The sequence below is a fragment of the Cucurbita pepo genome, chromosome 18, assembly GCF_057944985.1.
Source record: "Cucurbita pepo subsp. pepo isolate OVF chromosome 18, ASM5794498v1, whole genome shotgun sequence".
In the NCBI taxonomy this organism is placed as follows: Eukaryota; Viridiplantae; Streptophyta; class Magnoliopsida; order Cucurbitales; family Cucurbitaceae; genus Cucurbita; species Cucurbita pepo.
In genome coordinates, this window is record NC_141815.1 from 10,357,829 (window position 1) to 10,381,724 (window position 23,896).

At 39.0% G+C, this 23,896-nt stretch overlaps 5 protein-coding genes across 11 annotated transcripts; 3 read left to right on the plus strand and 2 right to left on the minus strand.

Annotated features, from left to right (window-relative positions):
- Positions 1-2,785: 2,785 nt before the first annotated feature.
- On the minus strand, positions 2,786-5,736 carry LOC111779686 (BNR/Asp-box repeat family protein). Of its 4 annotated transcripts, none has more exons than XM_023659800.2 (10): positions 5,591-5,736; positions 5,334-5,426; positions 4,989-5,142; positions 4,805-4,891; positions 4,386-4,513; positions 4,004-4,100; positions 3,731-3,808; positions 3,431-3,656; positions 2,958-3,181; positions 2,786-2,883 (listed from the first exon to the last, which is right to left on the minus strand). In XM_023659800.2, exons 3-10 carry the CDS (start codon positions 5,088-5,090, stop codon positions 2,845-2,847), a joined length of 981 nt encoding a protein of 326 aa, XP_023515568.2. In that variant the 5' UTR covers positions 5,091-5,142; positions 5,334-5,426; positions 5,591-5,736; the 3' UTR covers positions 2,786-2,844. The 4 variants fall into 4 exon arrangements, with proteins under 4 accessions (XP_023515568.2, XP_023515567.2, XP_023515566.2 ...); XM_023659799.2 differs by having other exon boundaries at positions 5,334-5,495; positions 5,591-5,728; XM_023659798.2 differs by lacking the exon at positions 5,591-5,736 and having other exon boundaries at positions 5,334-5,584.
- Positions 5,737-6,100: 364 nt separating this feature from the next.
- LOC111779629 (tRNA-thr(GGU) m(6)t(6)A37 methyltransferase) lies at positions 6,101-9,309 on the plus strand. The gene is made up of 9 exons (XM_023659716.2): positions 6,101-6,280; positions 6,382-6,503; positions 6,597-6,697; positions 6,859-7,051; positions 7,152-7,244; positions 7,566-7,625; positions 7,742-7,816; positions 8,102-8,182; positions 8,705-9,309. The coding sequence occupies exons 1-9, from the start codon at positions 6,196-6,198 to the stop codon at positions 9,020-9,022; spliced, it is 1,128 nt and encodes a 375-aa protein (XP_023515484.2). The 5' UTR covers positions 6,101-6,195; the 3' UTR covers positions 9,023-9,309.
- Positions 9,310-10,693: 1,384 nt separating this feature from the next.
- LOC111780136 (diacylglycerol kinase 7) lies at positions 10,694-14,246 on the plus strand. Of its 2 annotated transcripts, none has more exons than XM_023660440.2 (12): positions 10,694-11,298; positions 11,420-11,542; positions 11,635-11,772; positions 11,855-11,940; positions 12,022-12,118; positions 12,235-12,310; positions 12,959-13,041; positions 13,136-13,206; positions 13,288-13,365; positions 13,437-13,524; positions 13,607-13,723; positions 13,933-14,246. In XM_023660440.2, exons 1-12 carry the CDS (start codon positions 10,966-10,968, stop codon positions 14,089-14,091), a joined length of 1,449 nt encoding a protein of 482 aa, XP_023516208.2. In that variant the 5' UTR covers positions 10,694-10,965; the 3' UTR covers positions 14,092-14,246. The 2 variants fall into 2 exon arrangements, with proteins under 2 accessions (XP_023516208.2, XP_023516209.2); XM_023660441.2 differs by having other exon boundaries at positions 10,697-11,298; positions 12,022-12,112.
- On the minus strand, positions 14,160-17,996 carry LOC111780135 (glutamate receptor 2.8-like). The gene is made up of 5 exons (XM_023660439.2): positions 17,744-17,996; positions 16,980-17,639; positions 15,306-16,202; positions 14,814-15,223; positions 14,160-14,716 (listed from the first exon to the last, which is right to left on the minus strand). Exons 1-5 carry the CDS (start codon positions 17,994-17,996, stop codon positions 14,270-14,272), a joined length of 2,667 nt encoding a protein of 888 aa, XP_023516207.2. The 3' UTR covers positions 14,160-14,269.
- A 1,116-nt stretch (positions 17,997-19,112) lies between these two features.
- Positions 19,113-22,503, plus strand: LOC111780137 (uncharacterized). 3 transcript variants are annotated; one of them, XM_087119481.1, is made up of 6 exons: positions 19,113-19,321; positions 19,476-19,502; positions 19,590-19,652; positions 21,978-22,116; positions 22,203-22,248; positions 22,325-22,503. In XM_087119481.1, the coding sequence occupies exons 1-6, from the start codon at positions 19,280-19,282 to the stop codon at positions 22,332-22,334; spliced, it is 327 nt and encodes a 108-aa protein (XP_086975607.1). In that variant the 5' UTR covers positions 19,113-19,279; the 3' UTR covers positions 22,335-22,503. The 3 variants fall into 3 exon arrangements, with proteins under 3 accessions (XP_086975607.1, XP_086975608.1, XP_023516210.1); XM_023660442.2 differs by having other exon boundaries at positions 19,148-19,321; positions 22,038-22,116; XM_087119482.1 differs by lacking the exon at positions 22,325-22,503 and having other exon boundaries at positions 19,133-19,321; positions 22,038-22,116; positions 22,203-22,252.
- Positions 22,504-23,896: the final 1,393 nt, after the last annotated feature.

The following is a 23,896-nucleotide window of genomic DNA, read 5'->3' on the forward strand; positions in this document are numbered from 1 at the left end:
CGATAGGTTTGAACTGTTACAAATGGTATCAAAATTAGACATCAAGCAATATATTAAGGACATCCGAGGAGATTGGAAGAGTAAGCATAGTTGATAATGATGGCGTCGGCTTTTGGTAGCGCACGCCCTCACCTCCCTTTGCTTCCCCTTTTTCGGTCATCATGTGGCTTTTGGCATGTTTTTTTTTTTTTCTTTTTCAAATTCTACGTTGCTTTTGCCTCTTCTCTACTCCTCCCTTTCTCTCCTTTTTCCTTTAAATTATGGGCCTCTTTGCTTTTCAATTATTCACGACCCCTTTTTGTTATTTTACTATTTACATTTTAAAATGATTATTATTTATAATAATTAGGAAGAAGAATCTATTTGCACACAAGAAAATAACAAAAAAAGTCCTCTTTTTTCTTTCTTTAAAAAAAAAAAAAAAAACAATCATTTTAACTTTGCCGTTTGAATTCCTCTTCATAAAGGCATCTTTAATTTATAAATAAATTATTGTGTTGGGAAAAAAGTTTTGATTTTTACCCATAAAATGAAACAAAAAGACACAAACTACCCCCCACGTTAGTTTCTATAAATTTATAATCCATAGCTTTCCAAAGGGTGATGGATTGATAGCTAAAAGATTGCTTCCCAAGATTTATAATGAAATATGATGACATAAAATAGAGGACCCATCAATCAAACCTAAACTCTTTTTCACCAATAAAACCCCACCTTAGCCTTTGCCTTTTGGTAAATAGTTTGGAGGGCAATTTGGTAATTTAATCTATCAAGGTCAAAAGGTTTTTTGGTGGCTTCTTGCATCCAAAGCATGTGCCCTTTTCTCTCACCTTTCTATTGTTTTAGAATAAAGCTAACCCATGTTGCCTTTGAGATCACCATAAAGGAGACCGATCGATCATGTAGCAACGAGCTCTTTAGAATTTTTTATACCTTAGCTTCTTCGAGGTAAAAAAAATTTGAAAAAAAGAATATATATGGACCCATTTGGTATAAGAATTGACTAAACTACTTTATTAATCAACCATAATGGCATGGACAACTTGGTTTGTGGATCATAATAATCTATTATACTTCCAACGCAAGTTTCAAAAGGTGGCACAGATATGCAAAAGGGTCTATAAAGTTAACCAATATCATGCTTTTTTTAGATGCATTTGCAATAAGACAGACATGCTTACCTATTACCTAAGACCCTTGAGTGTGAAGTCTTCAGACTCATTTCATTACAACTTTAATGTCAAGATTTATATGAAAAGAATAACATTGTAGAGTCCTAAAGTGTGAGATCCTATATCGGTTGGAGAAGGAAACGGAATATTTTTCTCTCCCTCCATATCAGATGTGTTTTAAAACCTTGAGGGAAAGCCCGAAAGAGAAAGGCTAAAGAGGATAATATCGGGTAGCGGTGAGTTTAAGCTTAAGCTGTCATGTGGGCTGTCATGTGGGTGTAGGGAATGGAAGGGGAATTAGAGGAGACAGTGGCTGGGCAGTTGGCATGGGTTTGTTTGTTTGTTGGTTTGTTTTCTCGTCTACGAAGGGATTCTGATACTCAGGGGGTGTAAACTGTAAAGGTAGAGAGCAATAAAGTTGAAGAAAAGCAGAGGACGCCCCATAAAAACCCCACAAAAGCTGCCAACGGAAAGCCTTATTTGTACCAAACAAAAGAGGAAAGCTGAAACGGAAACATGCGTCTGCGGAACAACCGCCCAAAAAGCTGCTTTCCAGAAACATTGTACAAGTCAAAGTTGTCACTTTTGTCAACACTCCATTCTCCACTTTTCACTTTATTGCCTACAACTTAATTAATCTAAAAGATACCACATTGGTCGAAGAGGAGAACGAAACATTCTTCCTAGTAGATGCGTTTTAAAAACCTTAAGAAAAAGTCCGAAAGAGGAAGCTCAAAGGGACATTAGGTGGGCTTGGACTGTTACAAATGATACCAGAGCCTGACACCAAGCGAAATGTCAGCGAGGAGGCTGAGCTCCGAAGGGGGTGGACACAAGACGGTGTGTCAGGACCCCGAAGGAGGGGGGAGGGTGGATTGGGGGTCTCATATCGATTGGAGAAGGGAACGAGTGCCAATGAGGACGCTGGACCCCGAAGGGAGGTGAATTGTGAGATCCCAAATCGATTGGGGAGGAGAATGAAACATTTTTTTATAAGGGTGTGCAAACCTCTCCCCAAACAGACGTGTTTTAAAAGCTTTGAAGGGAAGCCCGAAAGGAAAAATCCAAAAAGGACAATATTTGCTCCCTAAAGAGGACAATATCGGCTAAGGCTTGAGCATGAGCAGTTACATCGTTAATACTCAAACTTAATCACCATCACTATGCTTCCTGTTATGCTTATAAATATTAGAGTGCATCCTGAAGTGGGCGCAGTTACTATCAGAATCCTACATAAGGCCTATGGAAGTATGAGTTTTGGGCTAACCAATTTGGGTTTAACAAGTGGATCAATGGCTATCATTATCAGCATTCAACGAACTGGAAGATTCCCAAGGAATATTTTACAGATTTTATAAGAATAACATCATAAACTTATTCTATGCAGATATGGGCAAGTCAGATTCATATTTTATTCATTCATTCAAACATGTCTTAACTGATACAACTACATCCGTTCTCAACCCCCCAACCCGACTTCCAAAGTTAATGCATAAGCTCAGTCAGAGTCATCTTGATGAATACTACGTAGGAAAAGCAATCATATTCACCCGAATGTACAAATGATTCGCCGTAAGTCAGCATTTGATTCCAAGATTGGAGAGTTTGGATGCCGCCTTGCTCGCCATCGCTTACAAACAGAGGGAGAGCTTTGCTTTCTTAGTTATCATCGTTAGTGATTCCTATGCATTTTCAGTTTGAAGACAACATGCTGCCCAGGAAAAAATGATAATGGGGTTAGTCTCCGGAAATTGTATCTTTTAGATTAGATATCAACCTTCGTACCTTAATCTGCTTTCTCTTGTATGTGTATGTGATGTGAACTGAGCCATCGCTAGCCTCAATGACCGCTGGATATGAAAATTCCTTTCCTGTCTCGTCCTCCAAGGTCATAACATCTAGCCATGAATCACCATCGTCCATAGACAGACCGACCTTAAGCACACCCCTCGAGACGGTGTTATAAACAAGTAATAAACAACCATCCCTCAGTTTGACCCCATCAATACCTATTGATACAATGCATAGTCAAAGATGATCGTAAGGGATAACGAGCAGAGATGTTGAAATCTAGGAAGTAGTAAAATCAGTCATCTCTACTAGTGACAGTATGAATGAAACTCCTATGAGATCAGAAATTTCTAAATCTGGGAAGTAATTCAATTTCATAATGAAGATGCTCACAATTATGATCATTTCCTTTAGACGTTCATGGATGCAGATACTTTCAGGTAATGCTTGTAGCTCAGCCATGTTACCTGAGTTTGGATTAGGAAGATTTGTAGGTTTTGCATAGCTCCAGTTGTGACCACCATCAGTGGATTCTGACATACAAATACTACCGATACCTGTGAAGGATCGAAGTAAAACACGCAGATTTCCATTTGCAGTCTGGTAAGGAACTGGTTGAATGACACTGAGAGATCGATTTTCCATGTATATTGGCCCAAACTTTCTCCATGATCTACCTGAATCAGATGTGACCTGTTATATTGACATGTCAGCCACATTTTCCAGATTTTAGGACAAGTCAAAACTAAAGAACTATTCATAAGAACCTCCATCCATGCACCCCAAGAATTCCAACTTTCAACTGAAGATCCACAGAGCAAAACCCCATTTTCCAGCAAGATTGGCTACAACATAACAAAGAAAAGCAGATTCATCAGGGCTTTCTCTTTCGGAGTTCCCCTCAAGGTTTTTAAACGTGTCTACTAGGGAGAGGTTTCCACACCCTTGTAAAGAATACTTTGTTTCCTTCTCCAACCGATGTGGGATCTCACAAAAACAGTTTATTGAATGGTAGATACATATGAGCACATAAAGTATACCTTATTCTTTATTGGTCCTAAGATACCAGGGGGAAGCTGTTCTCTTGCTGTCCAAGTAACACCTTTGTCATATGACCGCTTCATGCACCCACTCCATCTGATTGTTGTCTCAATCAGCACAAGATAGAATAAAACAGACAGGAAGCAGAAGGGTTCAAGTTTTCAATATGTTAGACAGTTGGTCATTGGGGACTCGAGTCGACCAGTCAAAAAAAGTGCCGAGAGATTTCAAGGAAAAGGTATTAAGGCCCTTTTCAGAGAAAACTAATTTACAAAACCAATTAACTTAAGCATATCAACTTTCTACGAATTATGATCAGATTAATTAGCTTGAATAGAGTTGTTAATTCAGTAAACCATTATAAGATTTGAAAAAACATACCTTTGAACGTCCTGTCCCACTCTATAAAACAGAAGCAGCTCATCTGATGGAAGTTTGAACAAGACAGGGTTCCACATTGGAACTTCAGGCTGCTCATCAGCCACAATTGGCGAGTGCCAGGACCCGTTCTGCAAGTTAAAAGTAATATAAACCTCTTCTAAACCACTGAATAATAAGGATAAAAGGGCCAACAGCCTAATTTGACATAAACAAAGGCAAGAAAGTAGAGTCACTTTTGTACTAGTATCATTTGAGACAGCACATCGGCAAGCATATCATAACTCAGATGAGATCAAAGTTCAAGGAAGAAATTAGATACCTTCTTGTTCTTGGTTTTCTTTTCGAAAATTATGCTTGTTTACTCACTATGTTTTTAGTAAGCTTTCATTGTTGGGGAGTGATGCAGTTGGGTTGTTTACCTTATATGTCTGCAACCAAATCTTCACATCCGGTGCGCCCTCGAATGTACCCCCAAAATATGCAACCAAGTAATGATCTTTATCAACCTGCTCTATGAAGAGAGAAAACACTCATATTCTCCCCTAACAAAATCAAGGACCCAAGTATTATAAGACAAAAGGAAGTTTCTCCATCAACTCAAACCTCCACAATTGTAGAAGCGTGGCAGTTGTCGAAAGGAACAGAATTGGCAGGAAATGTAAACTCCTCTAGCAAGGGCCCCTCTATATAATTCCCTGTGTCCATTTTCAAACTTCTAACGACCGAAGCTATATGCGAATGCCCTCTTACTAATACTCTGCACCACACATTGACCATAAAAAGTTCTCATTTGCGCATTTTATCGAACACTTAGCTCAAATCAAAGAATAAACAGACAACAGGGATAATACAAATTCGGCTCAAAACAGTACGCAAAAATTTCATCCGTGTTGGATATCTTCAATTGTGGGCGTAAAAGAAAAAGGGATAAAAACAAGAATTACCCACCTTGGTGCAAAGCCGCGGAAATTGGAGGAGAATTTTGGAGTCAAGAAATTGAATATAGAGGTGAAAGTGTTTCCAAATCCTGGGGCCGCAATACTGAAAACGGAGATCAGGAAGAGAAAGGAAATTAGAACAGCCCCCACTGATTTCCCCATCTTCTGGAAGCTTTGTGGTGGGAGAAAGTGAAGTCAACTTAGGAAGGAGTCGAAGAAGAACAAAGACATAGGAAGTAAGCGAGAAGCAGTTGAATGGTTTAGTACCTAAACAGCCGCACTGGCAAGGACTGCAATTTGATGGTCTGATGCAGGCGGGAGATTGACGAGAGACTGGAGAGGTGAGCTGAGCACGGTCGTGTTGACTTTGAACCGACAACGCGGGATGGATATAGCTTGTCCTGTTCTATGGAAGCATAACTGAACCGGTTCACAATTGGATAAATAGTCCTCCACGTGTCGTCTCAAATATTAAGAATAAAAAGAAAAAAATTTATTTTACTCCGACATATATATTTTTTAAATTAAATTATAAGATAAAAACTTTGATTAAACGTCAATTAAAATACCAATGTAAAACTTTGAAATTTATACATAATAAATGCAAAATGGAAACATATAAGATAATTTATTAAACTTTAAAAATATATTTTTAATTTTATAATAAATAGAGATGTGAAAATTTAAAAATTTTAAAAATTTATTGACCGTATAATTTAACCTAAATATTTTTCCTTTGAAACGCCGAAGTAAAATCCCAAAACCCTGAAGAACTAAGTATAAAACCCCAAAAGCCGGGAACTGGTCAAGCCTCAAGCTGCCGGATCCAGTTCGCCTGAACGCTGAAGCTACTTCCCGACTCTGAAGTCGAAATGGCCTACGCCGCGGTATCGAGATCGTCGACGGCTGCCATGACCGTCACATTGGCGTTTGTATCCGCCTCCGCCATCCTATCTCGTAAAACTTCGATAACTTTTAAGATCCTTTATGTCCTCTCTCTCAATTTCTCCGATTTACTACGTGATTCTCACAGGTCGTGTTTTTGTGGGTTTCTCCAGTTTATTTCGTGACGAAGAAGTCGAGAGAGTTGGGTTCCAAAGTCCGAGAGCTTGAGGCTTCTCTGGCAGCTTCTTTAAAGAAAACCATCGCCGAGAGACAAGGCCGAATACGGGCACAGCAGGTGTTTCATATTTGCTCCTCTGCATCGCTTCATGTTCCTGACTCCAATGTTGTTATTGATATTTTGATTTTTTTTTTCCTTCCCTGTTTGTAGGCTTTAAGGAAAGCAGTTTCGGAACCGAAGTCTGATAGCGTGGAGTGTACTTTGTATCCCATGGCACCAATTGGTACAATCCAATCATCCTTCTCTACTAGGTTAGTTTTAGATTGCATATCTGGTAGTCTAAACATCAATTATTGGGTTGTTGTTTTCTCATAGTTCTGTTCACAAAACTAGTTACAGCCGTATTCTTCAGCTAGCGCTGTAGAAATTAAGCTTTGTTGCTTTTTTTTTTATTTTTTTTATTTTTCTTAAGGAATGGGACTCCGAGGCAATCTTTAGTGGTACCTCTTGCGAGGGCAAGGTTGGTGTTTTCTTCTCGCATTCCTCCAGCTTCCATTGAAGGTCTTGGAGAATATTCCCATTGCTGGGTCATATATGTCTTTCATTTAAACACAAATCTTGACAAGTTGTGGAAGGATCCATCCAAATCAAAATTCAAGGCAAAAGTACGCTTCTTCATTTGTTGATGATCCTTAAATATTGAATTCACATTTCTATTATTCTTATAATTCCCTAAAATCCCATAAAAGGACAGCTCAATGGTAGGTTAAAGTACCGAGGTTGAAAGGCGAAAAAGTAGGAATCTTTGCTACGAGATCCCCGCATAGACCATGCCCAATTGGAATCACCATTGCAAAGGTAAGATAACATTTTTTATTGCTGTCAATGTATCTTGCAAGTTGATGGAGAAGGCCATCATTCATCACATTGATGAAAATATGTCCCCCCCCCCCCCCCCCCCCCCCCCCCCCCCCCCCCCCAAATGAATTCTAGAGAGGTTTCACTGTCACATGAACTGGTCCAATGTGTTTTTGTATGGTTAGGCTGTTTCAGTTTCATTTTGCATTAGAAATTTATGGTTACAAGCTTACAGTTGAAATTGTTGAACAACATTCAAATGCAATAGATAAATGGGGGAATATTAACTCTAAGATTAAAAAATCTGCTGTACCACTTCAGGTGGAGGCTATCCAGGGACATCAAATTCTACTCTCTGGTGCCGATCTTGTTGATGGAACGGTAAGGGTTTGTTTCATTTTTTTCCACCAGCGATAAAGGTGTAATCTTGAATTTAGTCATTACTTCTTGTATTAATGATTGTTTTGATTTCTTGCTTTGTTCGAATTTTGTTACAGCCAGTACTTGATGTTAAACCTTACCTACCGTACTGTGACAGTATCCAAGATGCAACAGTCCCTAAGTGGTTAACGGTACTTCTTTCCTTGATGCTAATGTTGTTACTATTCATCCTTTCAAATCATTCTTTGTGTGTATGTGTTGTGCTTTTCAACTTCAAAATGTGGACAATCTCTTCTCATATGCGTGCCATATGTGATATAACTAGTTGCGAGCAAATAACTTAAGAAATTCAACTTTCCATATGTTATTTGGTGCTACTGCTACTTTCATTGTTGGAGGCATGATACTCTATAACCATGTAATATGTTTTTATACATTCTTCTTGGCAATCTAACATCTTATTGACGCAAACACAGGGGGAAAATGTATTGTCTGTTGCATCCATTTGCTTCTCTGAGGAATTTACTCCTTCTCTATCGGAGTGTTGGCCACTAATAGTGAGTTCCTTTTTTAAAAATTAATTAATTAATTATTATTGATGTTGTTTTTTATATAACCACGAGTGTTTGGGCCAACTTGCGCACCTCAACAATATGCCAAAAATATTCACTTTTTTTTTTTTTTTTTTTTTTTTTTTGCACGTGAGAGGAAAAAAACAGTATGGTTTCTTTGGTTTCATTGGTATCAAACAAAAGGGACCTTTCAAGCTATTATATTTTATGCCTTAAAAGACGTTACTGGAGTTTTGGGTGATAATCAGCCTGAGGTTGGTGCTTTTGATGCAAAGCTTAATAAAAAGAAAAGTGAAAACCCTTGATATCTCCTGGTGGTGTTGTAGCGCACAGAGTCTGAATTCCTTAAGAAAACTATGCCTCTGGAAATTTACATTATGAATATTGAGAGAGAGAGAGAGAGCTGCTTTGTAGTCTGATTACCATTTTTATGAAACTCCACCTTACAAAGAGCTAGTGCTCACAAGTGCTCATAATTTCTCATGTATCATAATTTTCTTGTTTCAGGAAAAGAAATCGCTTTATGCATCGGCAGATGAGTTGAAAAACTTTGTGAAGCAGGTGCTTTCATGGGATATTCGATCATTATCACAACGTAGTCAACCTCATGAATCCTACCTTACGACTACAAGAGGACATGAGTTGTCCGATGGTAGTTCAGATTCAGATGGTCACCTAGATGAAACACTTCCTAGTGGAACTTCCCAAAGTTCTTCTAAGAGCGTTGTCTATCACCTACTTGTAGATGGATTAAATGTGTCGTACACAATCGGTTGCCAAGGCGACGTGGTTGTGAGAAAAGTGGAACTTGCATCACCCAGCTGAATAGGCAAATCAGGGTAACTTGTCTTTTTACTATGTAGGGAATTCTCACTCAAAACTAAACTGCCTTGTATGGAGCTCGATCTCCTTACATTTCTTATTCATCTTTCTCTTCACAAAAGGTGTATGGTTGAAATTGAGACAAGCATGCTGGATAGAATCTTAATTGTGAATTGTTAGATGGTCAGTGAAATAGTTTTGGTTGAAAATGTGTGGCTATCTGCTGATGAGTGATTGTTTGACTTTTGTATCACATTCTTAAAGAAGAAAGGGAAATGTTTTGAAGTTTATACTCCAGAAGTATGAACTGTTATCACAAGAGACTAAGTCACATCAAGCTGAACTGATGCAGCTTGGATCAACTAGGATGAAAACAAAGGATCTTTTGGACGTGGTTCCAGTTCACATGAGGCATTAATCCATGGTTTGGTTTGGGCTTTGTTGGTTTTTTTTTTCATTTTTGAAGCATATACTGATGTCTTTAAATGAAAAAAGCGCAGGAATTTAATGTGAACTTGAGAGGCTTTAATATGGAGTTTCATCGGTATGTTGGGGTATTAAAAACCTTCATTTATGATTTACCTAATTGTGAATGTGTTAGCTTAATCCACCAAGTTGAACCGTGTGTCAGATTCTTATCATTATTCTTGGGCCACTGCATTGATGGCAAGATAAATTCAAACTAATTGCAAATGCAGCAAGTGACAATATGGCTCTATTTAAGTCTCAATTTAAAAATGGTGAATTTATAGATATGTATTTATATATCATACTCTTTAAATTTGTAAGTTTATTTTTATTTTTATATTTTATATTTGTGTCGAAACTAACATTCCTCTCCCGCACTTGAAAAAACTACTTGAGCCCTATATCTTTTCGTATCATACTTTCTTTACACTAAGTGATTGCTTAGGGACCTTAGCGTATGATCTAAGTTGGTTCTCTCTTCCCTCTTGACTTTTGATCTTAGCGTCCCAAAAGTCCGTGTATAAAAGTGATAGATTTTAATTATGCCCTTGAAGAATTTTAGGATATCTTTTATTACGGCATTTCATTAATTTTAGAGATAGAGATAATATAAAAAATTAAAGAATATTAATCTTATTTGAAGTGACATCATACTTTAGAGGAGCTTTGATATTAATCTCATTTGAAGTGACATCATACTTCAGAGGAGAATGAACTCGAAGATTATAATAAAATATTATTTTCTCCTCTCACGAATCATATTACTCATGAAAAAATCAAAACTTTTAAAATTGAGAAGAGCATAAAATATTAGAGTTTTTATGTCTTAATTGATTGATGAAACTTAAGGATAGCACAGCACATGAATTGAGAACAATAAAGAGAGAAAACAAATAAAACCAAGACACTAGAGCTTAGAGATGACAATTTATGGATAGATTTCTGACATTAAAGGATGAAATTTGTGTTCCCTCTTCGTTAATCAATTACAAGACGAAACAATGGATTTTGAATCACTACTTAACCATGAATGAATGTGTGATTCATTAAGAAGAAACAATGTCCAACTTACCATATTTGGTGGATGCACGTCTAGCTGAGATGTCTGTGACACCTGCCAGCGCAGTCCCCCGTGAACATCGACTTCCGGGTGGAAAAAAACCAGACAAGAAGAAACCCAAGTCCCCATCACCGACGCCACTGTTTTATTACCCACAACCCTCCAACCTCCCGCTTTTAATCCTACTCACCTAATCTCTACTCAACTCCCAAGGGGACCCTCTTCAGTCTCCACACCCTGCAATCCTCCCCTGTTTCCCCCACAGTCTTCCTCCCATACCATCCTTCATTTGATTTCTCTTTCGTTTTTTCAACAACACTTTCTTGCTTCCACTCACTCGACTGCGCTAATTTACTTGAAGCTTGGATTTCCCATTTCCCATTTCCCATTTCCCAAACTGTATATCTAACTTCAGGAAATGGATCATTCCAGAGATGGAGGCGACCAGGTTAGTATTGCAGCTCGCTCCTCGTTATTCGACTCACTGAAAGGATGCGGCCTGTCGGGGATCCCAATCGACAAACAGGAGCTCAATACAAAGGTTATGATGCCGCAGTATCTCCGCTTAGCCTTGCGTGATTCTATCCGCTTAAAAGACCCTACTGCCGGAGCCTCTGCCTCTGTTCCACCGCAAAATATAGTCCCGCCACAGCCAGAGGCTCCGTTGGTGGTCTTCATTAACCCACGTAGCGGCGGCCGCCATGGCCAGAAACTCAAGCAGCGGCTCCAGCAATTGATCAGCGAAGAACAGGTCCACCCAAAAAATGCTTTCCATTTTCTGTGTCAAATATCGGGATTCCCATACGTTTTCTTCTTTTCATGTGTGTCCTGTACGTGTCATCTTTGGAATTTTCTCTTTGTTTGTGTCGTAGGTTTTTGATCTTTTGGAAGTGAAGCCTCATGAATTTGTACAATATGGACTGAGCTGCCTGGAAATCTTGGCTGATCAAGGTGACATCTGTGCTAAACAAACTCGTCAGAGGATGAGGGTCATGGTATTTTGATATTTTCAATAACCCCAGATAAAAAGATTGTTGCTTTTCTTTTGCTTTACATATTTGGAATCTAATGGAACTGGTAGCGGCAGGTTGCAGGAGGCGATGGTACTGTCGGTTGGGTACTGGGAAGTCTAGCAGAACTTTACAAACAAGACCGCAAGCCTGTTCTTCCTGTTGGGATTATCCCTCTTGGTACTGGCAATGATCTTTCCAGGAGTTTTGGTTGGGTGAGCTTTTGTAGCTTCAACTCGAAAATTTACAGGAAGGTACCACTAGTATTAATGGATATGGATCATTGGTTTTTATCAGGGAGGTTCATTTCCTTTTGCCTGGCAATCTGCTGTTAAAAGATCTCTCCACAGGGCTACCACTGGCCAAGTTGGTTCTTTGGATAGGTGGGAATTCGAGTTCTTTCATGATATTATCTTTTGTTTTTGGTTTTTGGAGTTGTTTCAAACTTGATTCTCATGATGCAGTTGGCATGTTTTGCTGTCGGTGCCTGCTGGGGAGAAAGTGGAACCACCTCATTCTTTGAAGCTTACAGAAGAAAGTGATCTGAATGAGGCTGTGCGTGTAATTATATACTCTTTTGCACTAAAATTCTAGATACATAGAGTTTGAACATTGCCCATCTTGGATCATATTTTCATTCTCGTTTCAATTATATTATACCCCTTCCATGGCTGCAGAAACTGGACGAAAAAGGAGATTTACCAACAAAACTGGCTTCCTATGAAGGAGTATTTTATAATTACTTCAGCATAGGTAAGCTGAACTCACTGGTGAAGTAAAACTTTAAAAAAGTGTGTTTATTGCACTGAATTACTTGATTCAATAAAGATGTGTGTGTCGATTAGTGGGAAACTGATATTAGTTGTTGTAATAGCCTAAGCTCACGGTTAGCAGATATTGTCCTCTTTGAGTTTTCCCTTCCGAATGTCCCCTTAAGGTTTTAAACTGCACCCTGGTGAGGCTCAACGAATTTTAGAGGTTTCTACACCCTTATAAAGAATGTTTCATTCCCCTCTCCAACCAATGTGGGGTCTCACAATCTTGTTAGCGGTGGGTTTAGGCTCGGAAGGGAAAGCCCAAAAAGGACAATATGTGCTAGCTGTGAGCTTTGGCAGTTACAAATGGTATCAGAGCCAGTGTCCGGACAGTGCGAGACACTAGTTGGAGTAGGGCTAGACGCTCTCCATAGTAGACGCATTTTAAAACCTTGAGAGAAACCCGAATGGGAAAGCACAAAGAGAACAATATCTGCTAACCTGGGCGTGGACTGTTACAGTTGCTCCATGTAGAATTGGATTGATATTCATCATTCTGCTCTAATTCCTCAAGAAATAATCTATTTGCTTCTTCAGAAAACTCATTAGCAGGCTATTTAACTGATTCAGTGAATGCATAACGCAGGAATGGATGCTCAAGTTGCTTACGGCTTCCATCATTTGCGTAACAAAAGACCATACCTTGCTCAAGGTCCACTTACAAATAAGGTTGAACTTACCTGCTTAGACCTTAAACAAATATATTATTTCACGATTAGTGGATGTTTACCAACTTACACGTGCATTCTTTTATATTTCGAAGCTGATCTACTCTAGTTATAGTTGCACTCAAGGTTGGTTCTTCACTTCCTGCTCAAACGATCCAAATTTGAGGTGATACTTTATATCCAATAAAATCCCAGTAGAACACATGTTTTTGCAGTTTCTAAGAACAAAAGGCCTTTGTGTTTGTAGTGGCCTTAAGAACATCGTTAGAATACATATCAAAAAGATAAATTGCTCAGAATGGGAGAAGATTCCAATTCCTTCCAGGTAGAACTGTTCTTGGTGAAACTTGTATATTCTGTCAGTCTTACTGATCCTTTGTTGCTTGGGCTGTGTAGTGTTAGGTCTATTGTTACTTTAAACCTTCATAACTATGCAAGCGGAAGAAACCCATGGGGTAAGCCCAAGCCACACTACTTGGAGAAGGTACCCACTATGAAGCTCTGTGTGGCTGTTTTCTCTTGTCTATGCTATGCTTTATTGACTTCTGATCTTTATCTGGTGCTAGAGAGGCTTTGTGGAGGCGCATGCTGATGATGGTCTTCTAGAGATTTTTGGCCTTAAACAAGGATGGCATACATCGTTCGTTATGGTAGACATAATCTCCGCCAAACACATCGCCCAGGTACTTCAAACACCTAGGAATCACGAAGTCCACTTTGAGCATAAGCTCTCATGGTTTTGCCTCATACCAATATAGATATATTTCTTACTTATAAATTTATGATCAACGCCTTAGTTAGCGGACGTGGGGACTCATCTCCCGACAGTAACAACTCGACTTAAATAGCCACCATGATTCTTGTTTCTGAGGTGTTGCATACTATTTTTCAGGCAGCAGCCATTAGAATTGAAATCAGAGGTGGGAAGCGGAAGAAGGCGTATCTGCAGATGGATGGGGAGCCATGGAAACAGCCAGTCAATAAGGACTTCTCAACGTATGTTGAAATCAAGAGGGTTCCTTTTCAATCACTAATGATCAACGGGGACTAGAACTTTCCTCTTCAGTTTGCTCGCTGAGTGGATTTTTTTGGCTGATATATTTACGTTCAAAATATTCATTTGCAACAAAAGCTTAGATTATTTTCAACGAATGTGTACTTTACAGAGAGATTATTCAATGATATACAGTAATCAAGTAAGTATAATTACCCTACATCAAATTATAGAACTAATTGGCAACAGTAATCATGGAATGGACATTATGGTCGGGAACAGTCTGCGGTGTCGTTGTTTCTTCTGCTGTTTCAGGAACAGCGTGTACTCTGGATTGACTTGTTTGCGGAGAAGAAGAGTGAAAGTGTTCCTTGCAAAAAAGCTTGCCCATTTCAACGAATTTGGAGGTGAGTGGAGACTGGACGCCGCCGGAGTCCGGCCAACGTGTGATAAGGAACTGGGCCAAATATATTAATAACGAAGACCAAGTAGCAACTGCCGTAATGATGAACAACCCACCAAATCTGTAAACATTCAGAGCTGAATCGTTGGGATCTGATTTTGGTGGTTCTTGATTTGAGAAGTATTTCTGCTCAATTGTGCGCATTTTGTCTTGATCTTGGGTCACGTTCAGTATTGCCCTTGAAAAGTCAGCCACCAGAGGGGATCCTTTCGGGAAGGCCTGGATTAATTTTGAAAGAACCCAGAAGGCAAAATCGTGAAAATTACGCTCTTAACAGAAGTAAGTTCAAAACGAGAGAGAAGGCGAAAGAACTCACGAATCCAAAACCACCGGTTGTGTAAGTAGGTCCGACCGTTTGATAGCCGGAAGAATATTTCCGAAGAAAGACCTTAATGTAAGGAATTTCGTCAAAAATGGCAGCAACTCCACCATTAAAGCTTCCTCTGTTCAGGGCTAACTTAAACTCGTCGGAGCTTCCGCAGGGTATCAGCTTGGTTTCATCAAATCCTAACCGAGTGATTAGAAAATCTCTCACAAAGGAACCGTTCTGAAAACCCACGAAGTAACCCTTCTCTCTGATCTCGTTAACATCCAGAAAGGAAGGATGGAGCCTTTGCGCCGTCAACATGGATGATAAGTTCGCGGTGTAGCTTTGGGTCAGGATTAGCACCACAAAAACCCATATGATCAGCAAAAATCTGGATAAGTTGTTCAATATCCTCTCCCCTAAAACAAATCAATTTACACGCACCCATTAAAGGAGTGAAAAATTAAGTTATGAATAAGAGTAGTATAGTAGAGTACTGACTGTGAGCAAAGACGAGCGTGGAGAAGCTGAACCAGAAGATGAGGCCGATTTGTTGTTGGGCTGGGCCTCTTCCGAAGTCAGTGTTGACACGACATTCCAGTAGCCAAACCACAAAGCCTGTAAACATGAAGGAGAAGAAGGAAAGTAGCCATAGATCCCATGTAAATGGCTTCATGAATATCCACATGTGTTCCTTCTTATCGCTTGTTGCAGAGACCAGCATTGACACCCCCGATGCAGAGTAAGGCAGAGTGAAGTCGACGAACTCCGACCGACCTGCAACTATTGTTATGTCTCCAACAATTGCATCCACTTTCTGAGCCACAATCTGGCGCAGAAGCTCGTCGTAGGACCCATTACTTTTCCCAATTTGGTTTACGAAAGGGACGAACTCGTAATCTATGTTCATGTGTGGTACTTCAATTGCAAGGCGGAAGACGTCGATGCAGAATCCGGACGACTTCTGGGGCTCGTTTGTGTCCGCGTTTACGAACTCCGGGAATCCTTTGATTGGAATTCCTATTCTCAATTTCATCTTGGGTTGTTCGGCCGTGGGTCCGGGCCAAATGGGTTGCTTCAGTTGGTTTTTTGAATTTGATATTGCAACTTCAGGCCGGACTCCTCCGCCTCCTTTCTGGCTCCAGTATCCGATGATCCGCTCCTTCTCGCCCACCAGATTGAACACTTCAAAAGTTTGTGGGTTTAGCTCTCCGTCGACCAAATTGAAAACTCCAGTAATGCCTTCAATTTTTGTGTTCCTAATTGCATCACGAAGGCTTGTCCTCATCGCGCGACTATCAGTTGCAGTTGCAGGGATGGTGGCACTCAATTTTTCCACCGCCGTGCCCAACGCCCACATCGTATCGTACGCCTGCACTGCAAAAAGATTGAGCGATGCTGTTGCACACGCATCCCCATTTTATGTCATTACATTTCAACGACAGTATTAAATCACGCAAAAATCTAGCCAATTAAGCTTCTCACCAATTTACCCGTTTTAAACTTTTATCATAATTTTCACTTGTTTTGATTAAAAATTTAACTCAAAATTTCCAAAAATATTATTCTTCAAATTCTAACATATTTATTTACGTTTTTTTTATCTCCAAACTCTTATAAGTCTTTTTTCTTGTTTTTTCTTGTTATTTAGTAGAATTGTTTGACGAGAAATCTCATATTAGCTGATTAACGAAAATATCATAATAAAAGGTATATTTTGTCCAGTCGAGCCTCAATTAAGGAGAGGTTGTTCGAGAGCTAGAGATAGTCGAGCCTCGGTTAAGGAGAGGGTGTTCGAGGGCTCGAGATAGTCGAGCCTCGGTTAAGGAGAGGCTGTTCGAGGGCTCGAGATTGTCGAGCCTCGATTAAGGAGATGTTGTTCGAGGGCTCAAGATAGTCGAGCCTCGGTTAAGGAGAGAATGTTCGAGGGCTCCAAATAGTCCTTAGTAGAGACTCTATGATATACTTTATTCCAGGAGGATTGTTGAAGATTGTCGAGAGAGGAGTCGCACATCTACTAACCAAAGGGTTAATCATGAATTTATAAATAAGGAATACGAAAAGAAAAATCACTTAAACGGTATCATCTTTGATTCTTCAAAATTAAAAAAATTAACTATGATTTATTCAACTAATATTCACTGAATCAATGCTTTATGAAGAGAGTAGACAAACCTAAAGGGAGTGGAAGATGTTGGTTGAAGGTTGCTTGAAAATGTTGAAGCTTTTTGGTTTGGGGTATGTATGGCCTTACGCCCACAATCCCCTGCATTGCGTCAAGAGCTTTGGGATCCGTGATTGGATGAAGCAAAGAGGAAAGCCCATCTGTCACAATCCATGCATACCCATCACTCATCATTCCCTCCTCCTTGGCCTCAATTAAAACCCTCCGCCCAAGGGAAGCACTCATGTGAAGAAGGAACACCCTCATTCTCCGCCTCAAATTCTTCACCCTCCTCAGCTCCTCACCAATTTCCCTCCCACTCGCCCTCCCAGGGATCCCCGTTCTCTCAAACAATCGGGTGCCGTTTTCTTGCAAGGCGTCCGCCAGATCTGGGATGATGCCACGTCCATATTCTGTGTCTTCGTAAATTGGAACTATCTCTCGCCATCCGTACAGTTGAACGATGGCGCTTATGGCTCCAACCTGGGCCGAGTCGCTTTGAACTGCCCTTATCAAATATGGGTTCTGCTTGGGAGACAGTGAGGGGCTTGTTGCTGTGAGGGAGATTATGGGAATTTCATATTTTCCTCCGAAATCCGCCAGGTATATCGCTTTTTCTGAAGTTTGAGCTCCGATTATGACATCTGCTCCTTCTCTTAATAACTCACACGCTGCCCGTGCCATAATCATGAGTTTATAATTAAATAATACTATCTTCTGGTAAAAGACTTTTTAGTAAGAGACAATATGATAGAAAGACTTCTGAAAAAGTTACCTGCAGATGCAACTCCGACGATGTCTCCGGCGTTCTTGAATAAAGGAATAATCCTGGTTTTGTACTGAGGATTTGCAGTATAGAAATCGGAGAGTGCCAATTGGATGGAGGTGTTGCATAGTTTGCCCACAGTCGAGTTGGGATCAAGCAGCACACCCAGTTTAACGCCCTCGCCTCCGACCCAACAAAGCACCGCCAACACAAACCACGCCGCGAAACAGCTTCCGCCGCCCCATTTCTTCCCCGTTCCCATTCTCAGGCGACTACGCCGGTTCTTTCTTTCACTGCTTTGCTCCACGTTCCCTCTTTAGAACCTTTCTAAACTCTGTTTCTTTAAATTTATAATTTTGAGTTTTTAAATTTATTTATTAGCATATTTTTTAAATTTTATAAATCTTTTATACTCAAAATTGAATAAGTCATACTTAATTTATCAGAGAAAGGTAAGAAACTTAAAAGACACACTTATTTTTATTATATACAAAATTTAATTTTAAATTTTTATTATACTTGTCACAACTATTTCATTCTTTCTTAAAATAATATATGGTTATTAGCCAAATTCGAAAAACAAAATTTTTAATTTTAATTTTATTGAAATTATATTCCACGGGCTATTATTATTATTATTTATTTAGAATAGTCTATTCATATTTTGAGAAATTAGGGTTTATTTATTATATACGTCATAGTCACGTAGAAATTAAGTAATATTTTCCTCCAAAGTTCGGCATCCAAATATCTTAATTTACCAAGTTTAAGATTAAGATGGCAACTTTTAATAGAAAGTTCATAATTGATCCAAATTCCAGATTTGATATGTCGTTGTGGGATGATGTGGCACGTGGAGTCATTTGACGTAGCGCACAAGTCGCTACGAAAATTTCATACTTTTCATGTCGGGACCCTCGGCGTCCAAACCGCGTTGGAGAGACAAGAAATGGGGATAGTTATTGCGACAGCGAACGAGGTGGGACAACAATTTTCTTCACTACTATTGTTTCCTTGTAATTCCCAAAAACAAATTATTATTAATCACATTGTCTCTTCCCGTGTGTAAACTAGGATTCGTCTAGTTATGCTCGTGTCCTAAAATTTTAAATTGACTATGCATGATCTTGTCCAATTTGAGTGTAAATTTTCATAACTTTGTTTTAGGCTTCTTTAAAAGATCTCATACCAATGGAGATAAAATTCTTCACTTGTAAATCTATGATTAACCAATGTGAGACTGGCTCTCAATAATTCTTCGAATAGTTTATGCCTAAAAATTAATTGACGTGTATGGTTAAGTTTTGATTATTATTATGTGGTCTTTTTTTACTTTTTTTTTTTTTAATTTTTTTTATTCCGGTCTGGATTATGTGAGCGCTAATTTCGTTTGGAAAAAGAGTGGGACCATATAATTAGGGCGCGACTAAAATGCGCGCGATGCTTTTAGTTCGAAGCATCGGTCTCTGGACGTGAAGTGGAAGTGCTCTAGGGTTTACATTTCGTATCGAAGATTCTCCCACTGCCAAAACAAATTCGGTAGCCATGGCGAGCACCAAAGTTCAGAGGATTATGACTCAACCGATTGTACGCGCGGAATCTCTTCATTTTTCTTCCTTCATTATACTTTGGGCTGCCTTTATCTATTTCTGCGTTTTACTGATAATTTCCGGATGTCTTTTTTTTTTTTTTTTTTTTTTTTTCTCCTTTGATCACGGTGTCGCTGTATCTTTGGAACTAGAACTTGATATTCAGATTTCTTCAAAGTGTAAGAACTTACTTCAATGCTTAATTATCTCACCTGTTTTTTTCTGGCCTAACTCGGTTTTCTGATTCGAGTTTGTAATCAATGCAGAAAGCTCGTATTCAGATTTGGCTATTTGAGCAAAAAGACCTTAGGATCGAAGGCCGAATTATTGTAAGGTTTTGCTTATTGCTGCTTACTATTTTCTTTTTATACTGGCTATTTATGTAATGCGGATTGAAGCCTACGTTTTCCTATACGTCTATCTTTTGGCATGTATTCAAGATTGATAGATGCTCCAACTTTATTGTTGGACAATTTACTCTCTCATATGCTCCTTATAGAAATCCTCTGATTTCAGTGGAGCACAGGACATGAGTGTGTTAAAAATTTCTTCGATATCCTGGATAAGGACCTCAAGCTCCTACTCCACATCCACATCCACATCATGAATTTCTGCAAAATTTCTAGAGTTGAAACAAATTCAATTATGTAGGCGGTTTATTAGGTACAAGTAGAATTGGAACCTACTTGAAATTCATGTTACGTAATAAATGGGCATGCCTTCAAGATTGTGCTTTAGTATTTCGATTGCCTTTTACATTGCTGTCAAAAGTTACACATGCTGGAAATTGGGTGAAATTTGGGACATAGCTTGAAATGGCCGCTCATGTTGGTTATCACCTAAACTCGCTCTTGGAATAGGAATGGATCATAGTACAGAGTTCTAATTTCATATTTCTTTGTGTAGTTAGTGATTGTTATTTGAATCTCAGTTCTATATAGATCAAGTCTCTTATGGAAAAAAATTTCACGGTTATATCTCAGTTTTCTTTCCAATTCAACCAGACCGTTGGGGTTGGAACTAGGTTTCCCTGAAACCTCATAATGCCAAAGGCAATGGTCAATTACTTCTATGATCTGCAGTTTTCTCCATGAAATTGTTTCATCTTCTGTTGCCGGAGCGCACGCCTTGATATGAAAATTGCTTTAAGAGATGTCCCCATGCCTGGGAATTGATTTCCATCTGTCTATTCCTCCATGAAGTTAGTTTATTCTTCCACATAAGGTTGCGCCCTGTTCTCACTCAATTAAGATGGTTTCCTTTCTCTTCTGTGCGCAATTCTCCTCATCAATCTATGAAAAATGTGACCAGTTCTGCAGAAAACTTTTCCTACCAAGGACTGAACGCTGTTTTCAGAATTCAGACAGCAAGCATGTTTGGTCGTTATTCCTCTTGTGAACTCAGTGAATCTAGTCTTTAGTCTCTTAACTTTTGATATTTATTTTAATGAAATAGCGTATTTCATGTCTCTTTCATCTACTTCATCTTAAAAATTATTGCGATGCTAGGAAGCACAAACACTTTGCTCGACAAAGTGTCTGTGTTAGACACAAATATGTTTGGACAAGCTCTCAACACTTGTCCAACACACAAAATTGCGTGTGTTTTTTTTTTTTTTTTTTTTTTTTGTTTTTTTAATAGTTACGGACACGTCTCACACACAGGGGGCACCTCAAACCTTTGAAACGGGGTGGCACTGAGGTGAAGTTAGTAGGGGGTAGAATGGAGGGAAATCACAAATGAAGGTGGAGAGAATAAATGAAGTCCGTGGAGAAGAGGGCTTCGTGGGGTTTATTTCTAAAAGAAGTATAACTTTTTTATAACCTTTTATTTTGAGTCTGGCAAGTTTGGCTTTTGTTCTTTATTGGGTTTCTTTAAGTGGGCTTAGATGATTCAACTTATTGGTCATTTATTGGCCATTTAATTTTTATGCACTATTTTAATTTGAACTTAAATTCAATGGGTATTTTTTTCTTGATTCACGTTTTTTTCAAAAATCGTTAGTCATGTCCATGTCGTTTCTGCATCTGCGTCCGTGCTTTTTAGTTGCAATGTAATTCTTCTTAGTTTCTTTTGTGCATCCATTGCTTCTGATTTCTATTCTAAGTAAGTAAAAAGCTTTAGCGATAGAGTCCTCGATGCACTTTGAAAGACATTGTTTGTAGTTCTACTGCAACTAATCTATCATACCCTGTCTCTGATCACTTTTTCCAATATATCACATTCTGTAGTTCAATTATGTAATTAGGGAGTAAATAGTCTGCTCGTTGATTGTTAAGTGATCTCAGTATGCTGCTTATCTTTTCATTCACTAGACCCACTGCTAGGACCGTAATTTTCATTGTTGAATGAATATTTCCCTTAGCCTTGGGCTTAGGTTTCCTCCCTTTTATAATTTCATACAATCTATGAAATTGTCCCTCACGCAAAAAAGATTGTTGTTTGGTCATCTAATTTTTCCCAATTAGCTAATAAAATTTATCTTGTAGCTTTCTCAACTGGTAGCTTATATGCCTCAGCTTCTTTAGTTTACATCCAAGAATATGTTCATGGATTATCTTGCACTACAAAATTTGATTTTATTGGCCCTTCGTTTGTTGTACTTACCTATGTTTTGGCTGATTTATTAAATGCTTTTATTATATCTTATACAGGAGGTAGTCAGAGGAAGCTGTTTCTTTTATATTAATGTTATCATTTTCTTGACCGAACAGGGATTTGACGAGTACATGAATTTAGTTCTTGATGATGCTGAGGAAGTTAATGTTAAGAAAAAGAGTAAAAAAGCACTCGGTATGTCTTCTTTCCCCCTCATTTGCTGTTGTCTTCTCTATACTTGAGTGGCGTTATCTGAAATGCCTTTCGTTTTTCCCCTTCAGGGAGGATTCTTCTCAAAGGAGACAATATAACGTTAATGATGAATACGTAAGTGAATTGATCTTGCGTTTCCTCTCCATTTCCCTTACACCAATTAACTTCTTTTTTTTCTTCAAAACTTCAGGGGAAAATGATGATCATCCAGCAGACCACATTATTGAGATAGTTTTCACTTCCATCGTATGGCGTTATAGCTTTTACAATCATCTTCCTTTTGGAGTTGTATCTTTCAACGTTTTAATCCATCGATGATTAACTAGTTATTATTTGGATGTATAATGTTATTTCGCTGTTGGTAGATAATATCCTTTTAATTTATCGTCCTTATAACCGGTTGTTTATTCATCTAATCCTTGAAATTATGGAACTAGGGCTCCTTGAATCGTAAACTATAAATGGTGGAGCATCGTTTGAGAACGTGCGGTTTATTTTGAGCGGGATGGGTGGTTGCCATAAATTTGTTTCACTGGGCTTCAACTGATTGTCTTTATCCTCGGAGAAAACAAAAGCTTCACCTTCCTTACGCTGTACAAGATTGATCACCAAGTTATGTTGTGACGATGCGCTCTAAATATTACTTTTAGAGGATTTGGTTACAACTCTTAAGCTAAAACTTGGTCAGTCATTTTTGCTTAAGGCAACTGTTTAGGGTATGTAATCCTTGGACTTAATATCACTCCAAGCTGTCCAGCAGTATTGAGTATGCAAGCTCAAGCCAATTTACTGGATAGAAAACCAAATGACGAGAGAGGTCTATAGGCAGTAATTGGTGTGGGGTGCTAAATTATTCCCTTTTGATAGTATATGATCTATAGATCTGATACAGTGCTGGTTATTCTGCTTTTGTCGTTTTTACACGATAGAGGCAATCATGAAGTGGGAAAGGGGGCGTGATCGGATTAAAGGCAGACATCTAATAGTAGACTTTTGGTGATAAAAGGCATGTCTGAGCACCAGGGTGTGGGAAGAAAGATCGAACTACGGAGTGAGAGAGAATTATGGAGATGACCCAAGTGAGGGTGGCGGTGGCCGGTGGGACACATACCATGGGGTCAGGGAATCACCTCCTTCTAGGTCATGTGACCGATCCATTGTCTTCTGCTTGCAACTGGAGTATCAGAAAAGGCATGTGTACCCTTGAGTTGGAGACGACTGCGCTATCGCATTTGTTCTTTTACATTTATTGGTGACTGACTCATCCTCCACACATATAGTTTCTCTCTTTCTCTCTCTCGCTTGATGCAATACGCCACTCCATTCCATTCCTGTGTTGGTGCCTTCTGTGACACATTCCATAACCCCTGATTTCCCTCTCTCATGATTGGAGAAATGCATGATTGTTCAACGGTGCTTGACACAACATGAGAACATCACTATTATTATTGTTCTTATTATTATTTTAACCAAACTATCCATCTCTTGTTAACAAGTTTGGTTGATCAATTTTCTTCATTTTGGGTTGAACCTAACCTACGTGTTCTTCTGACCCTCGTACATTGGTGTATCAAGTTATTTGGCATTTGGAGATAGGAATTTGTTCATGATAGCTAGGTTGAATAATATGATTCTGTCACTCCCGATTCTCTGTGAAGCCTGGCTGTCGCCGATGCCCTTGCCCATGTGAGTTTTGGGTATGCTTTCACCAGAATGGGGTCTCAAATACTACAAAAGATAATGCCCCTTCAAACTTTTTGAT